At 47.5% G+C, this 26,701-nt stretch overlaps 1 protein-coding gene across 2 annotated transcripts in view; it reads right to left on the reverse strand.

The window, feature by feature from the left end:
• TFCP2 (transcription factor CP2) overlaps window positions 1–26,701 on the reverse strand; it is a 356,031-nt gene that overhangs the window by 136,609 nt on the left and 192,721 nt on the right. For both annotated transcript variants that reach the window (XM_078688852.1, XM_078688853.1), the window contains exons 12-13: window positions 26,499–26,589; window positions 24,955–25,067 (exon numbers count right to left, since the gene is read on the reverse strand). In XM_078688852.1, the coding sequence (XP_078544978.1) occupies window positions 24,955–25,067; window positions 26,499–26,589 (204 nt within the window). The remainder of the gene's footprint in view (window positions 1–24,954; window positions 25,068–26,498; window positions 26,590–26,701) is intronic.

The raw sequence follows: 26,701 nt of genomic DNA on the forward strand, positions 1-26,701 counted from the left end.
GTCCTTATGTTTTATATTTTTAATAAAGAATTGAGATACAATGTCTACGGGCAGCTCCCAACGGTGGAGAAGCTTTGCTTAATGAAAGACAATTGCAGAGTAAAGTTTGTACATAGCGCCTAGTAACTGGTGAATGCTCCGACATACATATATGCATCATACTTACATGCGACATGCATACATCGATGTAACATAAAATACATTGACTTTAACGAACTGAGTTGTGCTATGAAGTCAAAGGAGTCAGAAAAGGGGGTGGTGATGAACAGAGTGCCTGAATTAAGCAGACCACTCTTACCCAGTCCAAAGATCAGGGCTTGATCCATCACCGTTTTTTAGCTCACTGCACCATCCCAGCTCGGAACTTGGCTATATGCAAATTAGTCTGTTCCTGTCCCAGTGCATGATGGGAACAGGGCAAACCAAACTACCAAGCCAATTCTTGTACTGGGAAGGAAACAAGCTTCCGGGGACCGGTTTCTGCCATTTCAGGCGTCGTCGGCCCGGCTTGCTTGAATCCTGATGGTGCAATGAGCAAGGGACTCACATCTGAGTATACCCTTCCACGCTTTTGGTGGACAAAATGATTCAGAAAAGGGGATGGTGATGAACAGAGTGCCTGAATTAAGCAGACCACTCTTACCCAGTCCAAAGATCAGGGCTTGATCCATCACCGTTTTTTAGCTCACTGCACCATCCCAGCTCAGAACTTGGCTATATGCAAATTAGTCTGTTCCTGTCCCAGTGCATGATGGGAACAGGGCAAACCAAACTACCAAGCCAATTCTTATACTGGGAAGGAAACAAGCTTCCGGGGACCGGTTTCTGCCATTTCAGGCGTCGTCGGCCCGGCTTGCTTGAATCCTGATGGGGCAATGAGCAAGGGACTCACATCTGAGTATACCCTTCCACGCTTATGGTGGACAAAATGATTCAGAAAAGGAGGTGGTGATGAACAGAGTGCCTGAATTAAGCAGACCACTCTTACCCAGTCCAAAGATCAGGGCTTGATCCATCACCATCACCGTCAAAGGAGAGCAGTGCTGCAACCAGTGTCTATATCCGAACTGTAGAGCGCCTAGAAGCCATAGAAATGCATTTTTGATGCCTCAAATGTATAGCGCTTAGAAAAACTTTCTATATACAAAGCTATGAAGTCTTATAAGTACATTATTCAGTAACTTAGAACTCTTGTGAATACATTGTCTCTGTCCGAGGTGTATGACGTTATAACGTCCATCAAAACATAATGTCTTTAGATGAGGTATATAGTTCATAGAGGCACTAAAAATATTCAATGTCTGTACCTGGGTGCTACAGAGTTTGGAAACCTTATGAATAGATTATATTCGTATCCGAGCTGTAAAACACATACTAACCTTATGAATACACAAAATGTATAGCGCTTGGAAACCTCATGAATGTATTTCCTGTGCACGAAGTTTAGATGAATTAGATGCCTTATCATATTATCTATACTTAATACTTTCATTACGTTTTTTAAGCCAGTTACGTTTTATGTTTAAACCGAACGCAAATACTGCCTAGACGTCTAATGAATACATAATATCTATACTCCGTATAGCGTTTACAAACGTAATGAATAATAGATAATATCTGCCCCGAGACATGGATGCTATATGAATATAGAAATCGTGTTGTCTATTGCTGCTGTGTATAGCGCCTAGAAAGTTATGAAAACATTGAGGCTTAATTCAAGGTGTGTGGTGCTTAGTACCCTTAAAAATAAACACCTGTACTCGAGTTTTATAGCACTTAGAAGCCAGGTGAATGCATTACGCTTAACAGAGCTCGGTGTCGTAGTTTTGCAATTCCTAAGAGGTACATAATATGTTTATTCCTAATTCCAAATAATAAAGTGTCCAATCAGGTGACACTGGAAGAGTGAACAGTTGGCACTGCGAGGCTGACGTTCGAATTGTGACTGAGATTATAGCAGAAGACAGGAGGGAGCGATTAATACTCAAAACCATTCTGCCGTCTCCGAATAGCATTTGTGAAACAATTCCATCTGTACCCAAGATGCACAGCCCTTGGAATCTTATAAATACATGATATGTATTCCATGTTTATGTGGCGTTGAGAAACGTATGTTTATAATACCTCTGTACCAGGGTCACATATCGCTTAGAAGCCTTGCGAATAATTAAGCTCTAGAACATAGTTTAAAGGTCCTACAAATGTATGTTTAAATCCTAAAAGTATACAACACTTGAAAACCTGTTGATCAATCAGTGGCACTTATAGAGCGCGCTACATACCCGTAGGGTCTCAAGGCGCTGGGGGGGGGGGGGGGGGGGGGAGGGTGCCGCTACTGCTCGAACAGCCAGGTCTTCAGCTTCTTCCTGAAGGAGAGGTGGTCTTGGGTCAGGCGCAGGTCGGTCGGGAGGGAGTTCCAGGTCTTGGCGGCCAGGTAGGAGAAGGACCTTCCTCCTGTCGTCGCTCTTCGGATGCGGGGGACGGCGGCGAGGGCGTGGTTGCTTACATATTTTTGTGCATACCGGAGAAGTGTAGCGTTTAGAAGCCTTGCGAATAATTATTCTCTAGAACATAGTTTAAAAGTCCTACAAACGTATGTGTTTAAATCCTAAAGGCATACAACACTTGAAAACATTGTGGTTACATATTTTTGTGCATACCGGAGAAGTGTAGTGCTTAGAAGTCTTGTGAACACCGTACTCAAGGCGTTGAGCACTTCGAAACCATATGAATACCGAACGTACACACATTTGGAGTATAGCTCTAAGATATCTGACTGGTGAATACATTATGTGGATACAGACGAGAATAGTGCCCAGAAGCGAGGCAACGCCGTAAACGTAAAGCGAAGGAATATATGGCTTGGAAGTCTTGTTAATATACTAAATGTATATTTGAGGAGAATAGTGCTTGGAAGCATTGCATAGACACGATGTGTACATATGGAGCACAGTATAATAGCAGGAAGATTTGTGAATACAGTGTGCATATATCGGAGGGCAGCCTTTGAAAACTTGTAAATAGCTGGGGATTAAAGTGCTTAGAAGCCTTTCGAACGTCGACATGTGACGTGTGTATTTGAGGAGTAAAGCGCCTTGATGCTCCACGAATATATTACATATATACACAAGGGGTGTCTTTAGGAGCGATAACCGATGACCCACCATGTAAAAGCTGTGATGGAAAAGCGCCTAGACAAGGGCCTCAGAGCTGTAGAGAGGTGGTGGTCAGCCGCGCATTGGTGGTGCCTGACACAGGCGGAGTTCATGGAAACTGCAGTGTGACTGCTCTTATCCCTGTATCTCTGGCACTTCCTGCCCTGAATGTTTGTTCAATTTGAGGGGGCAGCAGCGCCCGGCTTGGCATCGACAGAACTGTCAGAACGAAGGGGGGACAGGGTCAGATTCAGGTGTTTTTTTTTCTTTTAAAATTTATATAGCGCAAGCTCGACTCGAAGGTATTGGAGCGCTTTACATGAGACAGAGAGTAGGGAGAGGCTGGCTCTATGAAATGTGACGAGCCTAACCGGAATACGGCACAGTAACGAAAGGAGATAGACTTATAAGGTAGAAAGGGCGTGGAAGAAAAACAGAAAGGCGGTGGTATAAAGCAGAGGCGTGGTTAATGTAGAAAACAGCCGGGACGGTGGATGGTACAAACTATTCGGGACATCTCTCGGGTTAAGGCGAGGAAAGTGCATGGAGGTAGAGTGAAGCCGGGACAAGTGGGCAGAGCGTGACCGAAGGAAAAGAACCTCCCATTTCCTTTTTAGGTCTCGGTAATATCCGGTCTGCCGAAGGCAGACCGGAAGTCCGAGAATTATGGTCAGTACGAGGGCTGCTTTATCCCTCCCTCTTTTTGGCTCTCCCTCCATTGGCTGGCTTCCTAAACGGAGGCCAGCCATTGGAGGAGTGAGCTGTCCCTCGGAATAGGCTCCGTCTTTTTCGGATTTGGGGGCGTAGATTTTGCTGTTCTTTAGACAGTGACGTCGTCCGTCACTCAGGACAGCAAAACCACGCCCCCGAATCCAAAAAATTCAGAAGCTGGCGGCGCCATTTTTTCTCGTCGCCCTGAGCTCTCCCTCCTCCCGTTCCGAGCTCCAGGCGTCGGAGGCACAAACTCTCGCTTCCTCGTTCTTGCCTTCTGCCCCCAGGTAAGCTTCCTAACTGTTGTCTGTTTAGCACACCAGGCAGCTTGCTGGGGTTGAACGCTGGACTTTCAGGTGACGTCACAGCAGAGGCTAGGTCCGCGCGGTAGGAGAGGGAGGAGGAACTGAAAGGCACTTTAGGTAACAAGCATGCTTGCTTGGAGCAAAGCCGCTGCATGTGATTTGCCCTCGCTAAATCGTCCAGAATATATTTGTTTGAATTCATCTTTTTTTTAATTCAACTTCTCGCCCATGTAGCCGAACACCACCAAAACCTGGAGAAAGAATGCAATCGGAAACAAGTTAGAACATGCCGGAGGGGCATACTTTCAAGTGTAATCCGAGTTATGAAAGGCAAACTGAAAACTCAGTTTAATACAAGCGAGGCCAACTGGTCAAACGGCAGAGCGTGCGTTTTCAAGAAACACAAGAGAGGCCTTTCGCGCCGCTGATAAAGAGGCAAGAGCGGCGGAGGAGCAGGGCGCGCGGCCCGTAGCAGCGGTGACTTGTCAGCGGCGGAGTCCGAGGGCCGCGAGGCGGTGGAGCGCGTGCAGCAGCCCCCGCCAATTCAAAACAGCAGCAGCAGCTCCGTGTGCAGGAGCCATGCCTGCCCGCCGCCGGTAGACCAGCTGCCGACTCCCGCGGTGCCCTGACCTCACCTGACCCTCCCCTGCACTCACCAGAGCTAGGACCAGAGGCAGCCCCGGAACGAACCCAGCATGGCGCTGAAACGGATCCATAAGGTACGGTCGGAGGTGTAGAGGGCGAGTGTGATAATTGTGTTTACAGAAAAGCAGTATGAGAAATGATAACAGCTTAGTCGGTAACGAATTTTGGAGGAGCGTTGTCGGTAACTAATGTTGGAATATAAGGTTGATTGAAGAATCGTAGAGGGGGTTTGGGACTGTGTGTGTTGGAATATGGTATTGGATTTTGGGTAGAACTTGGTATTTCTCAGTGTGGAGTGGAGCCGAAGTTATTGGAGCCAAGCCTGTCCTGTTACCGGCAAGAGGTCTTTAGGGTGAGGCCAACTGGGCAGTGACCGGTCACGTCTGTAGTAGATCGGGGCGGGGTAACTATTGAATCCGCGAGAGGCTTCAGGCAAACCACATGCTTAGATGTTCCTTTAAATGACTTGGTTCAATGGTCTGGTGTAGCTCTGCTGAAAATAATGAACGGCGAATAAAAGAGGATATGGAGGTTATGGTCAGTGACGCATGTGGTGTGGACAGAGGTTGTACCGCAAAGGCTTGTGCACTGGGTGATCAAGCATAATGCAGTGGAGAAGGACAGGTGGAATGTGAATAAGGAGATACAAAGATTTAGCAGTTTCATCGAAATTGGCTTTCCTGAGCCTAGCAACATTTTGCAAGATGATTTCTGGTTATTTAGGCAAGGCGGGTGCATCTTTCCTTCATGAACAAAAAACTCAACTTTCTTGATATACATAAATCCTTGTCAAAAAAGGTGGCATATTATGGTGTTAAGTGTGTTATTTGAAGCAACTGTTTGAGTGTCAGGCAAAAAAGAAGACAGTAAAAAACCTTGTAGGGGAAAGCTTGTTTGTGGCTGTTGGAGCAATAGCCTCAGTTATGTTTCTCATGCCTCCGAAGACGTGATACAGTCCGGGCCTCTTGTTTCCCCTTAAAGCCCCATTAACTAGCTTGGGCCTTGCCTGTTCGCTGTGGTGCCCTGGTCCTTCCTCACCTCCTGTTTGGGGTTTTGGGAATGTGTTTGGAGGAGATCACTTTACAAAAGGCGCTGCAGCCTCTGAGGGATCCCTCTAATCCAAGGCCTGCTCCCAAGTGACAGCAGGCTCTCTCGATGGAGACAGGCCAAAGCGGGCCTTCCAACTCCCAGGGGTGCTCCCCTCCCGCGGTCCGTGTCTTTTTCCCGCCCCCTCCCGCTGATGAGGTCGCCGCTCTCGTTTCTCTTTTGCCTGGAGAGTTTGGCGGTGTATCAGGAAACTGTTGCCTTTTATGCCCGGTCCATGATGGGCAGTGGAACGAGCACTAATGAGCCTGGGATAGATTGTTCTTATTTCTCCTGACAGCTTTTGTGTGCTGATCAGCGGCATGAGAGGTAAGTGCCGGTCTTGGGGTGGGAGGTATTTGTAGCATGTTTGTTTGTTGCTTATTGTTAGCATGCATTCCACATCACTCTCAAACACACTACCTCACAACTTCACTCTCTTTCTATCTCACTCTCTCTCTATCTCACTACCTCACTCTATCTATTTATATCTCACTATCACTACCTCACTATATCACGACTCACTCCCTCAAAAATTCACTACATCACTCTCTCACTAACTCACTCTCTACCTCACTACCTCACAACTTCACTCTCTCTCCAACTCACTACCTCACTCTCTCTCTATCTCACTACCTCACTCACTGTTTCTATCTCACTACCTCAGAACATCCCTCTCCCTCACTACCTCACTCTTTCACTACCTCACTCTCTGTCTCTCACTACCTCACTCTCTATCTACCTCTCCCTCACTACATAACTCTACCTCACTACTCCACTCTATCTCACTACCTCACTCTCACTATCTCACAACTTCTCTCTATCTCTCTCTCAAAACATCACTACCTCACTCTCTCACTACCTCACTCTCTAGCTCACAACTACGCTCTCTCTCTCTCTCTAACTCACTACCTCAATCACTCTCTATCTCACTACCTCACTCTTTCTATCTCACTAACTCACTTTCACTCTCTTTCACTACCTCTTTCTCCATCTCACTACATCACTCTGTGCTTATATCTCACTACCTCACAACATCCCTCTCCCTCACTACCTCACTCTTTCACTACTTCACTCTCTCTCACTACCTCACTCTCTCTCTATGTCAATACCTCACTCTCTCTCTGCTAATGCAATAGGTACCACATATGCAAAAAAAAAAGCTAATGTTAATAGAAATTACAATGCCATTGATTTAGGGATACAAAAAAGATTAAAAAAATAATGAGCAATACCAATAGCTCTACCTATAATATTGCCGAGACCATTGCATTGTAAATGCTTGTTCTTCCTTGAAAGAAAATACGAAGAGCCAATTACAAATCCCAAACCGGAAGAATAGCATGAAAAGGAAACGAGTGGTGCGCGCGAGCAGCCTACCTCTCTTTCCTTCTTTCATTTAGTTGCTTCCCTGTGAAATGCATCCAAAAAAGAAGAAGCCTGTGAGTGGTGCGCGCGCGAGCGCCACAGCGAGCCATGTGGTTCCAATGATTGCGCCCGTGTCTGGGCACGATAATTGAAACCACATGGCAGCGGTGCGCGTAACAGACACCAATAGGCCACGGGTGGAGCAATGAGCCCGCCTTTGGCCAATTGTGTGCTGTCTTTGATAAAAAGACGCACAAAAGGTCAATAGCGTGGCCCAAATGGAAAGGCACACGCACGAGTGTGCGCGATTCCTAGGGCTGTTTTCAAACCCCCATGAGGTCTCTCTCTGCACGAGCAGTGCTGCGCTGCAACACTAGGCCCGAGACCTAAAAACCAGTAAACTTTTTTATATTAATTATTTTTTAAATAAGGCCTTCATGACTGCCATGACCAATGTCAAGATTAGTAATGCAGGAATGAACTGAATGGCAGAACAGTGAATTTTCAAAGTAGCGACCCCTACACTGAAACATATCTACATTTTGTGCAAGCTAACTGAAAATGCGGAAATGGGCATCTTGGAGATGTAGTGATATTATCAAATATGGTCCCTGTTAAGGCAAAAAAACTTGGGGCAAAGTAAACATGAAACCACAGCTGGTTGGTCATTTGTGTGCAAATCGCTGTGGGTAGACTTTAAACCAGTTCTTTGACATTACAATAGTTTGAGCTATCGTTTGGGTCAAGAAGAAAAGCTCATCATGTTGACAGTGTACCAAGTTTTACTAGTCCCAAGCGATAGCTCAAACTATTGTAATGTGAAAGTACTCGTTAAAACTCTGCCAACAGTGATCTGCACACAAAACCCAAATCAGCGATAGATGGTATTGTCCATGAATGTCAATTCACCAAAATGCCTGGGGTAGCAGAAGTGACATCAGACGCCCTTTGACCTTCAATTTCCCTCACACACACACGCCTACCCATACACACGCCCTCTCCCTCTCTCACATAAACACACGCTCACTTGCAAAAACACACACAACATACATTTAAAAGCTTCTTTTGTTTTTACGTACCTCAGCTGTCAGGGAAGGTTATGTTCCAACTATTCCAACTAATTGTACTCCATTATTTAATTACACTAATAAAGAATAATGAAACATTCTTCCATATTAGTGTAATAAAGAAATTGACAGAAAACAAAGAGCGGAGCCTTAACCGTAGTCCATAAGGACGAGCTGCCACTAACTTCCTGGCATTAGTTTGCCACCTTTAAAGGCAAGAGTCACAAAGGCAGTGCCAGTAGTCGCAAGGAGCAAGTTGGAGGTTGCAGCTGCAACACCTAAATGTAATCCCTCGCAGTCGCTACTTTGACTCTGCCCTTTATGCCGCTTCCTGATCTGTGAAGAAGCCCCTCTGGTGCGGTTACCTCGTCTTTGCCTGTGACTCCTGGGGTGTTGAGACAACCGCCGCTGGATTACCGAGCCCGGGACTGCGAGGCCCACAGGTCTTACGCTCACCACATCACGCGCACCTGTTCCCTCTTCCCGGACTCCTGCCAGCTGACCTAGGCGTCTACAACAACGACTCGCGGCCCCCGCTCCGCCGGTGCCGCTCACAGTCGCTACTTTGACTCTGCCCTTTATGCCGCTTCCTGATCTGTGAAGAAGCCCCTCTGGTGCTGTTACCTCGTCTTTGCCTGTGACTCCTGGGGTGTTGAGACAACCGCCGCTGGATTACCGAGCCCGGGACTGCGAGGCCCACAGGTCTTAGCGCTCACCACATCACGCGCACCTGTTCCCTCTTCCCGGACTCCTCCCAGCTGACCTGGGCGTCTACAACAACGACTCGCGGCCCCTGCTCCGCGGGTGCCGCTCGCAGTCGCTACTTTGACTCTGCCCTTTATGCCGCTTCCTGATCTGTGAAGAAGCCCCTCTGGTGCTGTTACCTCGTCTTTGCCTGTGACTCCTGGGGTGTTGAGACAACCGCCGCTGGATTACCGAGCCCGGGACTGCGAGGCCCACAGGTCTTAGCGCTCACCACATCACGCGCACTTGTTCCCTCTTCCCGGACTCCTCCTCCTCCTCGTTACATTAACCCCGTCCTTACCGCGCACGCGGGACGCGCGTGGGACTAAGCCTGGGCAAAGGGCGGGCCGTTTGAGGCCGTTCGAGGACTGGAGAGACTGGACTGGGCCACCCCTTTCATTCCCATCTTATTTCCTTTTTTGTCACTTTCTAAGTAACATGGTGTTGACTAGAGGAAATAAAACTAAGGCCCCTGGTAGCGTGGGTAAATTACTAGGTCCTATGGATGATTTTATTACAAAGGCTAATACATTCATAGACCAAAGTATTTCACTGATGGAGGAAAGGGTTTCCCTGGACTTAGCATTTGCCAAAAGATCCTCCTTGGGTAACTTAGCAGACGCTAGAACACCCGCACCTGGCAATAATAATGAAGGGCCAAGGGTGCTCTGTGAGGGCAGACGCAGTCTGCCTAATAACGTGGACTTGTCGGCCTCCCAGCTTTCAGATTCACAGATAAGCTCAGATCTCGAAAGAACACCTGAGCTATTACCCCAAAGCTTCCCGCAAACGACATCACAGGAAAGAATCCAAGCAAGGGGGAGGAGGGAGGGTGCAATAAGTAAAAGAAAGAATGATCCGAAAAACCCTACCCCTAATGAGACTGATCATACTTCTAGGATCCCACAGAACCCACCCCCTAGAGCAGAACAGTTAGTAGTCCCTGCGTTGATCCATCACTTTGATCACGAAATTCCTACCCCTATCAATTTGGAATCGCCTACTTTCCTATCCACTAGTAAGGTACCAATAGATAGTAACAACTCACAGCTTCTAAACAAGATCGCTGATCTTCTTAAACAATTTTTGCAACCAGTAGAACAAAAGTTAGTGCAGTTGGAGACTCAGTTATCCAAGCTTGTCAACCTTCCACACCATAACCAACTGGTAGGAGCCCAAACAAGCATTTACAATGCAATGGTTTTGCCTTTGTTAAAGTTAGAGCTATTGGCATTGCTCTTGACACTCTGAAGCTCCACTCTGAAGCTCCACTCTGCACTCTGAAGCTCCACTCTGCACTCTGAAGCTCCACTCTGCACTCTGAAGCTCCACTCTGCACTCTGAAGCTCCACTCTGCACTCTGAAGCTGCACTCTGAAGCTCCACTCTGCACTCTGAAGCTGCACTCTGAAGCTCCACTCTGCACTCTGAAGCTCCACTTTGAAGCTCCACTTTGAAGCTCCACTCTGAAGCTCCACTCTGAAGCTCCACTCTGAAGCTCCACTCTGAAGCTCCACTCTGAAGCTCCACTCTGAAGCTCCACTCTGAAGCTCCACTCTGCACTCTGAAGCTCCACTCTAAAGCTCCACTCTGCACTCTGAAGCTCCACTCTAAAGCTCCACTCTGCACTCTGAAGCTCCACTCTAAAGCTCCACTCTGAAGCTCCACTCTGCACTCTAAAGCTCCACTCTGAAGCTCCACTCTGCACTCTAAAGCTCCACTCTGAAGCTCCACTCTGCACTCTAAAGCTCCACTCTGAAGCTCCACTCTGCACTCTAAAGCTCCACTCTGAAGCTCCACTCTGCACTCTAAAGCTCCACTCTGAAGCTCCACTCTGCACTCTAAAGCTCCACTCTGAAGCTCCACTCTGCACTCTAAAGCTCCACTCTGAAGCTCCACTCTGCACTCTAAAGCTCCACTCTGAAGCTCCACTCTGCACTCTAAAGCTCCACTCTGAAGCTCCACTCTGCACTCTAAAGCTCCACTCTGAAGCTCCACTCTGCACTCTAAAGCTCCACTCTGAAGCTCCACTCTGCACTCTAAAGCTCCACTTTGAAGCTCCACTTTGAAGCTCCACTTTGAAGCTCCACTCTGAAGCTCCACTCTGAAGCTCCACTCTGAAGCTCCACTCTGAAGCTCCACTCTGAAGCTCCACTCTGAAGCTCCACTCTGAAGCTCCACTCTGAAGCTCCACTCTGAAGCTCCACTCTGAAGCTCCACTCTGAAGCTCCACTCTGAAGCTCCACTCTGAAGCTCCACTCTGAAGCTCCACTCTGAAGCTCCACTCTGAAGCTCCACTCTGAAGCTCCACTCTGAAGCTCCACTCTGAAGCTCCACTCTGAAGCTCCACTCTGAAGCTCCACTCTGAAGCTCCACTCTGAAGCTCCACTCTGAAGCTCCACTCTGAAGCTCCACTCTGAAGCTCCACTCTGAAGCTCCACTCTGAAGCTCCACTCTGAAGCTCCACTCTGAAGCTCCACTCTGAAGCTCCACTCTGATGCTCCACTCTGATGCTCCACTCTGATGCTCCACTCTGATGCTCCACTCTGATGCTCCACTCTGATGCTCCACTCTGCACTCTGAAGCTCCACTCTGAAGCTCCACTCTGAAGCTCCACTCTGAAGCTCCACTCTGAAGCTCCACTCTGAAGCTCCACTCTGAAGCTCCACTCTGAAGCTCCACTCTGAAGCTCCACTCTGAAGCTCCACTCTGCACTCTGAAGCTCCACTCTGAAGCTCCACTCTGCACTCTGAAGCTCCACTCTGAAGCTCCACTCTGCACTCTGAAGCTCCACTCTGAAGCTCCACTCTGCACTCTGAAGCTCCACTCTGCACTCTGAAGCTCCACTCTGCACTCTGAAGCTCCACTCTGCACTCTGAAGCTCCACTCTGCACTCTGAAGCTCCACTCTGCACTCTGAAGCTCCACTCTGAAGCTCCACTCTGAAGCTCCACTCTGAAGCTCCACTCTGAAGCTCCACTCTGAAGCTCCACTCTGCACTCTGAAGCTCCACTCTGAAGCTCCACTCTGCACTCTGAAGCTCCACTCTGAAGCTCCACTCTGCACTCTGAAGCTCCACTCTGAAGCTCCACTCTGCACTCTGAAGCTCCACTCTGAAGCTCCACTCTGCACTCTGAAGCTCCACTCTGCACTCTGAAGCTCCACTCTGAAGCTCCACTCTGCACTCTGAAGCTCCACTCTGAAGCTCCACTCTGAAGCTCCACTCTGAAGCTCCACTCTGAAGCTCCACTCTCCACTCTGAAGCTCCACTCTCCACTCTGAAGCTCCACTCTGCACTCTGAAGCTCCACTCTGAAGCTCCACTCTGAAGCTCCACTCTGCACTCTGAAGCTCCACTCTGCACTCTGAAGCTCCACTCTGCACTCTGAAGCTCCACTCTGCACTCTGAAGCTCCACTCTGCACTCTGAAGCTCCACTCTGCACTCTGAAGCTCCACTCTGCACTCTGAAGCTCCACTCTGAACTCTGAAGCTCCACTCTGCACTCTGAAGCTCCACTCTGAAGCTCCACTCTGAAGCTCCACTCTGAAGCTCCACTCTGAAGCTCCACTCTGCACTCTGAAGCTCCACTCTGAAGCTCCACTCTGCACTCTGAAGCTCCACTCTGAAGCTCCACTCTGCACTCTGAAGCTCCACTCTGAAGCTCCACTCTGCACTCTGAAGCTCCACTCTGAAGCTCCACTCTGAAGCTCCACTCTGAAGCTCCACTCTGAAGCTCCACTCTGAAGCTCCACTCTGAAGCTCCACTCTGAAGCTCCACTCTGAAGCTCCACTCTGAAGCTCCACTCTGAAGCTCCACTCTGAAGCTCCACTCTGAAGCTCCACTCTGAAGCTCCACTCTGAAGCTCCACTCTGAAGCTCCACTCTGCACTCTGAATCTGCACTCTGAAGCTCCACTCTGAAGCTCCACTCTGAAGCTCCACTCTGAAGCTCCACTCTGAAGCTCCACTCTGAAGCTCCACTCTGAAGCTCCACTCTGAAGCTCCACTCTGAAGCTCCACTCTGAAGCTCCACTCTGAAGCTCCACTCTGCACTCTGAAGCTCCACTCTGAAGCTCCACTCTGCACTCTGAAGCTCCACTCTGAAGCTCCACTCTGAATCTGCACTCTGAAGCTCCACTCTGAAGCTCCACTCTGCACTCTGAAGCTCCACTCTGCACTCTGAAGCTCCACTCTGAAGCTCCACTCTGAAGCTCCACTCTGAAGCTCCACTCTGAAGCTCCACTCTGAAGCTCCACTCTGAAGCTCCACTCTGAAGCTCCACTCTGAAGCTCCACTCTGAAGCTCCACTCTGAAGCTCCACTCTGAAGCTCCACTCTGCACTCTGAAGCTCCACTGAAGCTACACACCGCGCAGGGCAGCTCTGGATGCTGATGCGAGAGGCCAGCTGGGAGGCGCGCTGCTCGTCTTCCTGCTCGTGCTGACTCGGAGAGAAAACTTGTTTTCATTGGGAGAGCGGCCTTCAAAGACCCGGTCACTGCGCCTCTCCGAGTGTTTAGCTTGGGATAAAATGGGCGCAGTGTTGTGGTGATGACAGTAGAGCAAGGGAGGTGCCGGCAATGCCGGACCAGACTCGGGGGCGTTCCCGGCGTCGCGTGACGTCGGCAAAAGGCAAAGAATGTCAGGAACGCCCCCGTGTCTGGTCCGGCATTGACGGACAGGCCCCTCGTCCAATGGCAAGGCTCCGTTTACGGAGCCAGCCAATCAATGACGAGGGCCGACCCAAAGCACCCTACAGTTCTCAACAGGATTTCGCCTGCGCGAAAAGCTGCGCAGAGCGCAGCTTTCGCTAGGCAAAACCTAAAAACGGGGGGAAACAAACATAACAAACAACCTTCCCGTTAGCCTGTAAATACCCTTTCGAAACCCGCAATTATTCAAAAGAATGTATCCCTGGCTGTAACACCTATATCAACGAACACTAAGAGCACATTGAATCCAACTATCAATGTAGCCACTACCCCGCTACAGGGAAATGCCCTGTCAACAACACCACCTGCATCGAAGACAGTGGCAACAAATAAAGCAACAGCTAAAACTCCGGTGACCCAAACCTTAGCCTCTAATCCTCCGGTCCCAGTAGCTAATAGAAATGTTTCTAGAGGACCCGGTGAGGTTAGACTCCCTGTAGATTTGCCACCGGACGCATCACCTTATGTAGTGGTAGTGACTGGTGTCCCTGCGCTAGCGGACCATAATGCGGAACCTACGTGGTCCTTGAAAAACAAGGCACAACACTGGCTACATACTAACCGTCCCATGCCTCCAACTTGGCATGGAAGGATTTTGACAGTACGTAGGACGCCATGGGTGGGTAAAGGTAGAAAACGATTCCAGGAGATTGCATCGTGATTACTTTTGAAGATCCCCGCGTAGCAGATTATATCTGCTCCTGGGACCACACGAATGCAAATGGAGGCATAGGTATTAAACCACTCTCCTTTTTCTACCCCTCAAGACAACCCAATGGCTTTTATCATGATCATGACTCTCCCTGGGCTGCACCACCCCCCCCCCGTCAGGTCGACTTCTCTAACACTAGACAATATGGGGGCCCCCGTTATCGTGAGTATGATAATTCTTGGCATCTAGTGGGATCGCGTTATCAGGGAGGAGGTTGGGAAGAATGGGGTCCACATACTCAGAGGACCGTGCACAGAGAACCGCCCCGCTGGGACCCTTGGTATAACATCCCGTTGAGTAATAGATTTAGCGGCCTTGAAATGGTCGATTGACCATCAATGGAAACTGAAGCTATTAACTGTAGTTCACCCTAGTCGACCCCTAAAATAAGAACACCTCCGGTAACCATTGAAGCCGCAGCAAATAAAGCTGATACATTGCCCATACCTACCCTCTTTTGGAACGTGGCGGGTTTACGCCCAAAGATTGACGCGACGGCCCTGAATTTTTTGGAACCATGTAAAATAATTTGTCTTCAAGAGACATGGTCCACAATAGAGCTTCACCTCTTGGGCTATAAAACTTATTTTATCCCAGCTGTGCGTAGCTCAATAGGCAGGCCTAAAGGAGGGTTGATAACGTACATTGCAAATACCTTGAACCATCTAAAAGTGTCCATTGTCCACTCTGACCCAAATTGTCAAATTCTCGCTCTTTTCTTTGCGAATAAGGAGTCTATACTTTTGGTCAACTCCTATAACAACTTAGAGGAAGATCATTTTTGATTCTTTTGCGTAACGTACAGGAGAGATTAACACAACTCTATCAGTTGAAGGATGGACAAGGGGCAACTCATCTTTTATGGGGAGGGGATTTTAACCTCCATCCATGCCCACAGGCGAAATCACACTGCTGTGGGATAGTGGATGAATTTGAGAATTTGAGGCCCCATTAGTGCACTTTGTTCACACCAAGGTGGGGAATGTTATGAACAATCTGCTCTCTGACTTGGACCTTGTAATAGCTAATCGTCCAAGTCCGGATCAAAACTCCCTCCATCCGACCTACGTGGGCAGGGGTCATCAAACGACAGTCGATTACATCTTCCTGTCCCCTGGATTGCTAGACATAGCTAAAGCTTTTCAGGTCATTGCCAACTCACTGAGCGACCATTTCGCGCTGAGGATAGACCTCTATCTAACTGAGTATAAGCCCCAAAATATAGCAATAGCAAAAACTCTTGCCCAGAACAAGCTAGAGCTAGGAAAACAGAATGGCTACACAATAAAATGGGGAAAAATTAATCCAAATGAAATCACAAAAAAACTGGTTGAAGTGGCATATCCCAATATAATTAAATGCTTGGATCTTTCGGTAAACCACGAAGAAGTCCTAAATAATTTTAGACAAATTTTAGAGAAAATCAAGGGACTACTCACTACAAAACCAGTGCCCAAGAATCCTATTAAAAAAGGGTGGTTCAATCATAGCTGCACCATAGCCCTTTCTAAACTAAAACTCGCCCTACATAATAAACCCAGAGACGTGGGACAGATCCAACTCCTTAGGTGCCAATACAGTAGGGAACGCAAACAGAAACTCTGGGAAGACCTGCACACGAGCGCCGTCTCAAAAAATAGTGAGGCCTTTTGGCGAACTGTTAGATCTCCTTATCTCACTGATAATAATAGTCCTAAGATCGAAGTGGCCATAGACGAAGAAACATGGGTGGCCCACCTCACTAATATTTTTAAAAACAATTCAATCATAGTTGGGTCTGCTAACATACTTCCAAAAGTAGAATATCCAATTCCGCTGCTTTTTGACATACCCGACGTACTAGTGGCTCTGGAATTAAGTAAGAATGGGAAAGCCCCAGGCCCAGATGGGGTCCCGGTGGACCTATTTAAACACAACTTGGACCTCTGGGCCCCTATTCTTACGAGAGTGTGTACAGCCGCCGCAAATGTGGGACTGCTAAATTCCTGGACTAAGTCTATCATGGTCCCCATTTTTAGGTCGAGCTGACGTTAGCATTCATGCGAAGCATGAATGCTGTCAGCTCGACAACTAATGTGATCCGTTTTTAGGAGAGTGGACACCAAAGTGTTACGAGCGTGTTCAGTGCCGGATTTCACCTCGGGAGCGCGCAGCATTGTCTGCAGTGGCAGTGTCAGTTTCGCTTTTGTATTACTTTCGTTTTTTCCGAGGCTGGCTGAGGGTAGCTTGAAATGAACAGGCTTGCTTTGAACATCATGAGTAATTATTTCTAGCCGTCTTGTAATGAACATGCACGCTGGTATTCTTTTTAAAACACTTCTTTGTAAAGGCACATTTTTAATTATCGGAAGCATCACAGTGAATAAATGGGTCAAGCTGCTGGTTTATTTATTTATTATTTTGGCGTCATATTTACTTTTACATTTAAATGAGTGGCCCCCACCCCTCTGCATGCACGCACGCACACACAGGCGCACACACACACACACACATACACACTGCCGCCCTGCACCCCCTGCATACACACAGACACGCAAGCACGGAGCCCCACTCACCCGGACTTCTACTCGTCCCGCTCCGGGCTGCTCCCTCCGGCGTCAACGGGCACAGGGACACTGGCACTCCGCTCCTTGGCTTCCCGGGCGGACGCCGGCTGCACGCAGGGCTCTCCTCTCTCTGCTCCGGAGCCTTGCGCCAGCCATTGCAGCCTGCCTCCTGGGAAGCTCCGGTCGCGGTCGACTTCCTGCTTCTGGTCAGGCCCCGCCTCTGTCTCGAGGAGGGCTGCCTGACTTCCGCCCAGCCCGGCCTGCTTTCGCTGGAACAGCCGCTGGACGATCAGAGCCATCAGACGAGCACAAGAGGTTTACGGTAAATGTCTTTTTAATTTTTTTTTTTATAAACACTATTACTAGCCTATGCACTGATTCTCTTATCCCATACCCGCATATGCTATCTCTCATCACGCATCTCACTATATGAGTGACATTTTGATAACGTATGAAACTTTTTGAGAGGCACTTCACTGCGAGTAGAAGGCGGCAGTTATGTCGTTGTAATAAAATGAATATAAGAAATAGATTCCTTTGTGCGTTACAGTAGGCACTTAGCTTTGTTCCCATTCAAGCATGGGTTTCCCCGGTCCAACATACAAGTGGCGATGACTAAAAATACAGGACTGCCTGAACAAATAAACTTTCAAACAACACAATGATTTTGGACTTTAAGCAAAAAAAACCTGATAGATTAGTTTTGTATAGCCCACTGTTAAACAGCGCCTTCACTGAGTGAATTTAATTGTCCTGGTGGCAGACACTCACGAAAGCTACACAAATGAAGCCTTTTTTCCTACATATTGCCCCTTTGTTTCTCTCTTCTCTGCTTTATATCAACCGCCTCAATACAATTTCTTTTCCCCTCTGCCTTTCTCTTCAACTCTTCTCTCATCTCCCTGCTCTCGCTCTCCCTCCCTACTTACACCCTCCCCTCTATCCACACCCTGTGATGTCGGCTTACAGGCCCTCTTGCCGCACATGGAATCTACCCGTCTCTCACTGAGAGTGACTATTTTAAGTGAAAGTCGATGACATTATGTAAGCCACTGGTTTTTAAATGCCGCAAACTTTTATCCCCCTCCTGTGATGTGAACCTTCTTTCGGGACGTGGTCGCCTATCGCCACCTGCAGGCCAAAACTGCAGGCCTCACACCCTCACTCACCCTCACTCACCCTCACACCTCCTCACCCTCACACCTCCTCACCCTCACACCTCCTCACCCTCACACCTCCTCACCCTCACACCGCCTCACCCTACCCTCACTCATCCTCACTCATCCTCACTCACACACCCTCACACACCCTCACACACCTTCAGACACCTTCAGACCGTCACACCCCCTCACCCCCCTCACCCTTATCCTCACACACCCTCACTCACCCTCACCCCCTCACTCGCCTTCGCCCCTCACCCACCCTCACTCACACCCTCACCCACCTTCATACCCTCACACACCCTCATCCTCACTCACCCTCACACCTCCTTACCATCACACACCCTCACATCCTCACCCACCAACACACCCTCACCAACACACCCTTACCCTCACTCACACCCTAACACCCCCTCACCCCCTCATCCCCTCATCCCCTCATCCTCATTCACCCTCACACCTCCTCACCATCACACCCCCTCACCCACCCTCACACACCCTCATTCACCCTCACACACCCTCACTCACTTTGACACCCCCCACCCTCACACCCTCACCCCCTCATCCTCACTCACCCTCACACCTCCTCACCATCGCATACCCTCACATCCTCGCACCCTCACCAACCCTCACACACCATCACTCACCTTCACACCCCCTCACCCCCTCATCCTCACACACCCCTCACCCTCACACACCCCTCACCCTCACAACCCTCACACCCGCACTCACCCTCACCCCTCACTCACCTTCACACCCTCACACCCCCTCACCCTCACACACCCTCACCCCCTCACCCCCTCATCCTCATACACCATCCCTCACCCTCACACCCTCACTCACCCTTACACCCTCACACACCCTCACTCACCCTCACCCCCCCTCACTCTCCCTCACACCCTCAGCCTCACCCCCCCATCACTCACCCTCACACCCCATCACCCTCACACCCCCACTCACCTTCACACCCCCTCACCTTCACCCCTCACCCCCTCATCCTCCTACACCCGCACTCACCCTCACACACCCGCACTCACCCTCACACACCCGCACTCACCCTCCCACCCTCACTCACCCTCCCACCCTCACTCACCCTCACACCCTCTCACCTTCACCCCTCACACACCCTCACTCACCCTCACTCACCCTCACCCTCACACCCTCCGCCTCACACACCATCACTCACCCTCGTCACCCTCACACCCTCATTCACCCACCCTCACTCACATCACACCTCCTCACCTTCACACACCCTCACATCCTCACGCCCTCACTCACACCCTCACCCACCCTCTCACCCCTCACCCCCTCATCCTCACCCACCCTCACACCCCTCACCCACCCTCACACCCTCACTCACCTTCACACCCTCACACACACTCACCCTCACACCTCCTCACCATCACACCTTCACATCCTCACCCACCCTCGCACCCTCACCCACCCTCGCACCCTCACCCACCCTCACTCACCTTCACCCCCTCATCCTCACTCACCCTCAAACCCTCATCCTCACTCACCCTCACACCTCACTCACCCTCACACCTCCTCACCCCTCCTCACCCTCACACCTCCTCACCCTCACACCTCCTCACCCTCACACCTCCTCACCCTCACACCTCCTCACCCTCACACCTCCTCACCCTCACACCTCCTCACCCTCACACCTCCTCACCATCACACCTCCTCACCATCACACCTCCTCACCATCACACCTCCTCACCATCACACCTCCTCACCATCACACACCCTCACATCCTCACACCCTCACTCACACCATCACACCCCCACACACACTCACCTTCACACCCCCTCACACCCTCATCCTCACTCACCCTCACACCTCACCATCACACACCCTCACAGCCTCATCCTCACCCACCCTCACACCTCACCATCACACACCCTCACTCACACCCTCACACACATACAACCACGCACACACACACAACCACGCACACAACCACGCACACAACCACGCACACAACCACGCCCAACCACACACATACAACCACACACATACAACCACACACATACAACCACACACATACAACCACACACATACAACCGCACACACACAACCGCACACATACAACCGCACACACACAACCGCACACATCTATCTATCGCCCTGACCCTATCTATCGCCCTGACCCTATCTATCGCCCTGACCCTATCTATCGCCCTGACCCTATCTATCGCCCTGACCCTATCTATCGCCCTCACTCAATCTATGGCACCACCACAGCATCACTCAGGGGCACCACAGCATCACTCAGGGGCACCACAGCATCACTCAGGGGCACCACAGCATCACTCAGGGGCACCATAACATCACTAAACGCCACACCATCACTCAGCGCCACCACAGTATCAATCTGTGCAACCATTCAACAACAACTGGTTCAAATATGTTCTCTCAATGTTTCAAGCTTTATTACAAATGTCACAAAAAGTTGGTAATATTTCACTTCTGTTCTTGGATTTTCATCACAATAAAATACACTGAACATATTCTTCACAAAAGTTATTTACAAAAGTTTAAGATATTGCCATTATAAGTTACAATAACTTTTATTTAAGTATTAATTATTGAAAAAAATTAAAAGCCATTGTTATTTGTAATATCAATACATCTAAGTCACGTAAATACAAAACATGTTGCATTACAAATGCCTATAGGTGTCACAATTACAAAAGATAAAAGTATTGGCATTGAAAATGACAAAGCTATTAATTTCGCTATTTTGAAAACAAACACATAAATAAAAAATGTGTCATTTACAAGACCAATAGCTCAAACTTTCCTAATGCGAGACCTATTGCATTGCAAATGCTTGTTAAAAAAGGGGACCGCCAGGATGTGAAATGCTATCGCCCCATCTCATTGCTGGACTCACTTGGCAAGGTTGTCGGGAGAGTAATCCTTGAGCGACTTCAGCAATGGGGTGAGGAGAGAGGCATTATTTCCGATCTCCAGTTTGGTTTTCGAGAGGGGTTCGGAACGGTAGAGCAGGCCCTCAATCTCAGTCTGATTATGGGTAAATACGTACAGGCAAAGAAGAACATGGTCTATATGGTCTACGTAGACCTGTCCGCAGCTTTTGATTGCGTTTCGCACGCAAAGCTATGGATGGTCTTAAGGCAAATGGGAGTGGCCTCCCCCCTTTTAGATTTTCTGAGGGAACTCTACTCTAGAGCCTCGGCAAGAGTGCGCTTTGGCTTGAACGGAGAGCTGACGGCATCTTTTGGAGTAGAGCGTGGAGTCAGGCAAGGGTGTGTCCTGGCCCCCTTTCTTTTCTCATTGTACACCAATGGCCTGGAGCCACAGATGTTGAGGGGGGCCCAGGACCTCCCACGTGTAAAACAGCGCCTGATTCCCGCTCTGCTCTATGCGGATGATGCTGTCATTCTCGCGCGCACACCGCGCGAACTGCAGAATTCTCTGAATAGATATACGACTTTTATGGGCGATCTACAAGTGAACGTCAAAAAAACGTTTGTCATGATATCAGGTACTAGGAAAAAAAGGAGTAAAAGACATCTTTCTCGACAACCAAAAACTAGAGGTAACTCCCCAGTACCCATACCTTGGAATCATGATAGACGAAAGACTGACATGGAAGCCAGCAGTAGAGACAAGATGCCATTTGTTCAGAAGATCCATAGCGGCCCTGATGAGCTTCTCCCAGAGATTGGGGAGGAGGGCACCAGCGGAGCTATTGAAAATTTATAGTGCCAAGTGCCAGGCCATCGCCCTGTACGGAGCGGGAGTCTGGGGACACATAGATACCAGTGCCCTCCAGGTAGCAGAAAACACTTTCCTAAGATTCCTTTTAGCCACCCCGAGAGGCACTTCAACCTATGCCTCTCATTTGGAACTAGGAATTCCTTACCTAGAGGATTTGCTCAAGATTCAACCATTGATGCTGTGGCGGCGCATTTGGACTTCTGTCAAAAATGCGCTGACACAGTCAATTGTAGCTGATACAATGGCTCTTGACCAGTCCTCAAAAGTAAAGTGGCTGTGCTACATTAGAAATTTCTTCAAAGACCTCGGTCTTGAGAAATATTATTTCCAACCAGAGTCCATAGTTGACCTTCCGAAGAGAGCCCTAAAGCAACTAGCACTCGGTCATTTAGAGACATTGAGATTGACCTCCGAGTCGTCAAAACCTTCGGTTCTCCATGCGAACCTGGTTCAGACAACTTACGGCATTCAGCCGTATTTAACCCTTAAGGTCACCACACACGAGAGAATGCTGTTGACAAGATTCAGATTGGATACTTTTTTTTAGACTGGTTGCTTTCCGCGTGATTAATAGCTGGGACGCAAGTCTTCCCTTGTGTCCCTGTGATGGGGAATCCAACCAGTCCAATATACATGTTATCATGTTTTGCAAATTCCATCACGCACACAGGAAAATCTGGCTACTACCAACACTGAGGCGTTGGGGCCTTACACAATGTCGGCCTGCAACCCTTCGCCTCCAAATGCTGGAATCTGAATCCGTTTGCTACATTGTCCTTAATTTTTTAAAATGTATTATGAAGCATAGGAAAAACCTGTAAAAAGCACCTTGGAATTTTACTTCGACGAACTGAAATGTTTTGATATTTTCCTTTTAAAATTATAAAATCGTTTTCGTATGAATTTCTTTGGAACCTATTTCTGTAATTTGTATTTCTGCGCAAATATGTAAATTGTATTTTTTAAATGTTCCTTTTATGGTTTTCCTTTGTGAAAAGCCGAATAAAGAAATTTATATATAATCCCTTTTTTTTGCCACAGTCCCATTCAATTCAATACCTTAAACTAAACAAATCCAATGTCTTCTGGGCAAACTACATCAATGGCTCGGTGAACTTGGGTCTCTAACTCTTCTGTTAAGCTGATGGATGCTTCATTGTCCTGAAATTGAAACGGCCTGATCAGGCAAATTCAACAGTGGCTTTAGTCAGATCAATTTATAACTTAGCACACTGCTAGAATCCTGCAATCAAATGCATTACTGATAGAAGTTATCTGACCCCCAAGGATTTGTATTTTTCCTGGTTTGAGAAGATTTATGTTTAAGGAAAGATGCAATTTAATGGCAAGAGAGAGAAGGCAGATCTAAAAAGCACTGTTTACAATGCTTGAAAAGTGAATCCCTCTGGAACTCTGGAGAGATTGCCAGACAAAAACAAAGAACACATGGGATAGGTCACCAGTTCATAATGCAATACCGCACATTTTCTCAATGATCTTGTCCATGGAACAACTAAGTACGAGTCCCAAATCTCCTAATCAATCCTAAATGCCGTTGAACAGTCACATTTTCATCAAATAATCTGGGCAGGAATGTCAATTTCGCCACAGGCATTAAAACTTTGTTCTGCTTGTGGTCTTAGCTTAGTTTAACAGGCAGCACAATTCCACTGATGTATTGGAGCAAAATAACAGGGCAAGTTCTAATGCACTTTTCTCAACAGAAAACCTGTAAGACTAGGCTCGGTTGAATAGTTAGTTAATTTGTTGATTGGGTAAAACAACCTTTTCTGACCTCGCAATCTTTACAGTCAGTTGGATCTTGAAATTCCTTTTTTCTTAAAAGAAATGCTGTTTTTCCACCTCCAAGCAAGTCACCTGCAGTTCACAGCCCAGGGGCATAAATGTTCAGAACACCACATCTTTCGCGGAAAGTAAAGAATGGTGCATGCTTCGCCTGTAGAGTAGGACGCCAGAGGAGGAATCAAGCCTTCTTAGCTGGAAGCACAGGCTGTAACTACAGCAACTGGAAAACAGTTTCTTTTACTTGCAGATTTTAAGAACGCAGAAAGTCAGGGTGGAAATGACAGACAACACAAGGTAGTTCCCAGCAAATGATGATGGTAGCCCTTCCATGGTGCATCCAGAGTATTGGGATATTCATCCGAAGATACCTCGAAAGTAGAAGCACAACTTGCAGTGAGTGGCCTTTTATAACTGATGATTCACGTCTTCATAGGAATCATTATTAATCACAGTTCACGCTAGCTCCTGTTAACTGGAGGACACAATATATAAAGCATTGAGCCTATCGGCAGAGCTGGAACCCTGCAGACCTGGCCAAAGAAAAGTGAATGGGCCTGAATGTTAATTTCTTGCACTTACTAAGTACTGGATGTTGAAAATAAGAGAAAACTGGACAGTATCACTTGTCATTATCTGGCTCCTGGCCTTCGTTAATGACATTTATATGCCTTAGAAGTAGAGGCAAGAAGAAACACAAAGCCAGGCAAACAGAAGGAAAAAAAGGGAAAGGTCGCATGGAGGTGCATATCAACAACCCTGAGTCTGGAACAGATCTTTCTACAACAGCTGAAAGCATAAACACCAAAACGTTCAACTGTATAAAAAAAAAAAACCCTACCTGGCTGTTCTTTTCCAAATAATGACAACATACTCTATTTATTAAACAGAGGTTTTATACAGACCACACGGTAGGCAGAAGGCCACATTTTACTATTTCACAAGAGAAAGCTAAAACTGGTGCCTACATGAGCTAAAATTATTTATTTATATCTGAGAAATAGTGTGCATGACAAACTACAACCAACAAAACAAATTTCATCTTTTAAAGCAAAAGTTGATGTTGTGAATACATACCCACATGAGCAATCAAGGAATACTAGTCTTCCTCTTATAATTTTGGGATTTCCCCAAAAGACTGCAAGCATGTTAAAACACGAGACACCATTTTGAAAAGCATCACACAAACCTAACTCACCAAAAAAGGTACTGCTTGAGGGCTCCCCATTCTCATGTTTCTGCTGCTGCTGTTGCTCCCGCACGGGCTGGGACTCTTGGCAAACATAAATGGTAAGACGTGGCCTCACCACCCTAGGGAGAAAAGATGGTTGGTCATCTGCTATCAAAAGCATTGGCAAACAATTACTTTCTGTGTTGCAAATTCAACTAATGCACGTTCTGACCCTTGGAACAGTTGATTTACCATCTAAAGCAAACATGAAAATCCTAAATCTAATTCTTTTTTTTTTTTTAAATGATCATGTTTGAAGGGCACAGTAACAACATCAAAGAGAATAGTGAAAATAGACCGTGACTTAGCAAACACGTTCTGCACATAATAACATCCTGTCACGAGGGATCCTGCCCTGCCGCAGGAACATGCTATCACAATCATTCTTTGGATATGTAGTGTTAAAGAGGCAAAAAGTAATTTTACAGACGTAATGAGTTTGGCAAGTAGCCTGTCTAAAAGCGAAGGTCTAGGATAACTGATTAAGTGAAGAAAGACTCCGAGCAAGACAGAGGAGACCAGAAAAAAGAAGGACTGACAGGAAGCTGACACCAAGAGGAGCAAAGGTGAAAGAGCAATAAGAAACAGAGATGCGATGCAGTCAGAGACTGTAGGGTTTTTCTAGAGTGCCAAGATGAGGCAGAGAAAGCGGCAGAAGCACGTCACTTATGTCACTAGGAGTGTTAAGAGTTTACAGTGGAAGTTAAAAAATGGTGATCAGCGAGGATGCTGAAGAATGGGCAAAACAAGAGAAGACTGAGTTTTGAATAAAAGTTTGGGAATAAGCCTGATGAAAGTACGAGACAGACGCTGCCCAACAGCTGTGCAGAGGAGTGAAACAAAAGTCATCTAGGTGCCCAATACTGCAAACCTAGCCATAGTTTGGAGTTTTTATGTACTAGGAGATTGTGGACTATTATGCAAGACACATCGTACTCCACGATTGCAAATAAATGAGGCTTCCTATTTGGGGGTCATGAAACGCAACATTTTTGTACAAATATGCCGTTAACAAAATCTATGTGCTCATACGAGAAATGGGACACTCACGGATCCTAACCTAAAAATGTTTTCTTTTTTTTTTAAAGTGGTTCTTAAGAATTAAATTCTTGCAACTGGCTGAGCGGATTACTAAAAAGATGAAATACGTTCATTAATGCCTGAACTTTACTATTTATTTGCCCTCTTTCCAGGTCTAGATGTTAGAAATGTTAATTTTAGAAAGTGCTTTGCTGCAAAAAGGGCTAGCAGCATTGGAGGCCTACTTTCAGGATATATATTTGTATACGGTGTCATTGTTTGCCTAATGCTCTTGATAATCTAGCACAAACTAAGAAATTTGGTTCAATTGTAAAGGTACGATTTCTGGACTATAAGCTCCAGTGAAACTCTGTTCGAACAACTAATTCAGCAACTTAGGTATACACATTAGTTAAGGTTGCCTTTGAAACGTTAACATTTCATGCACTGACCATGTCAAAAGCATTAAAACTGCATTAAGAGCTACGCACCGGCCTTTCAACGCGTTGAACAGCCGTATTCCATCAGCAGGCCCACAGATCTGGATGACATCATCTCTGGTTAACTTTAGTAAATCTGCTCCTGTATTGAATTAAAGCAACTTTTTAAACTAAATACAAACACTTGGCACACTATTATCAATGTCACAAAGCCGCAGATGAAAGAAGAATAATCCAATGATAAATAACAGAAG

This window comes from Lissotriton helveticus, chromosome 1_1 (genome assembly GCF_964261635.1).
Source record: "Lissotriton helveticus chromosome 1_1, aLisHel1.1, whole genome shotgun sequence".
Lineage (NCBI taxonomy): Eukaryota > Metazoa > Chordata > Amphibia > Caudata > Salamandridae > Lissotriton > Lissotriton helveticus.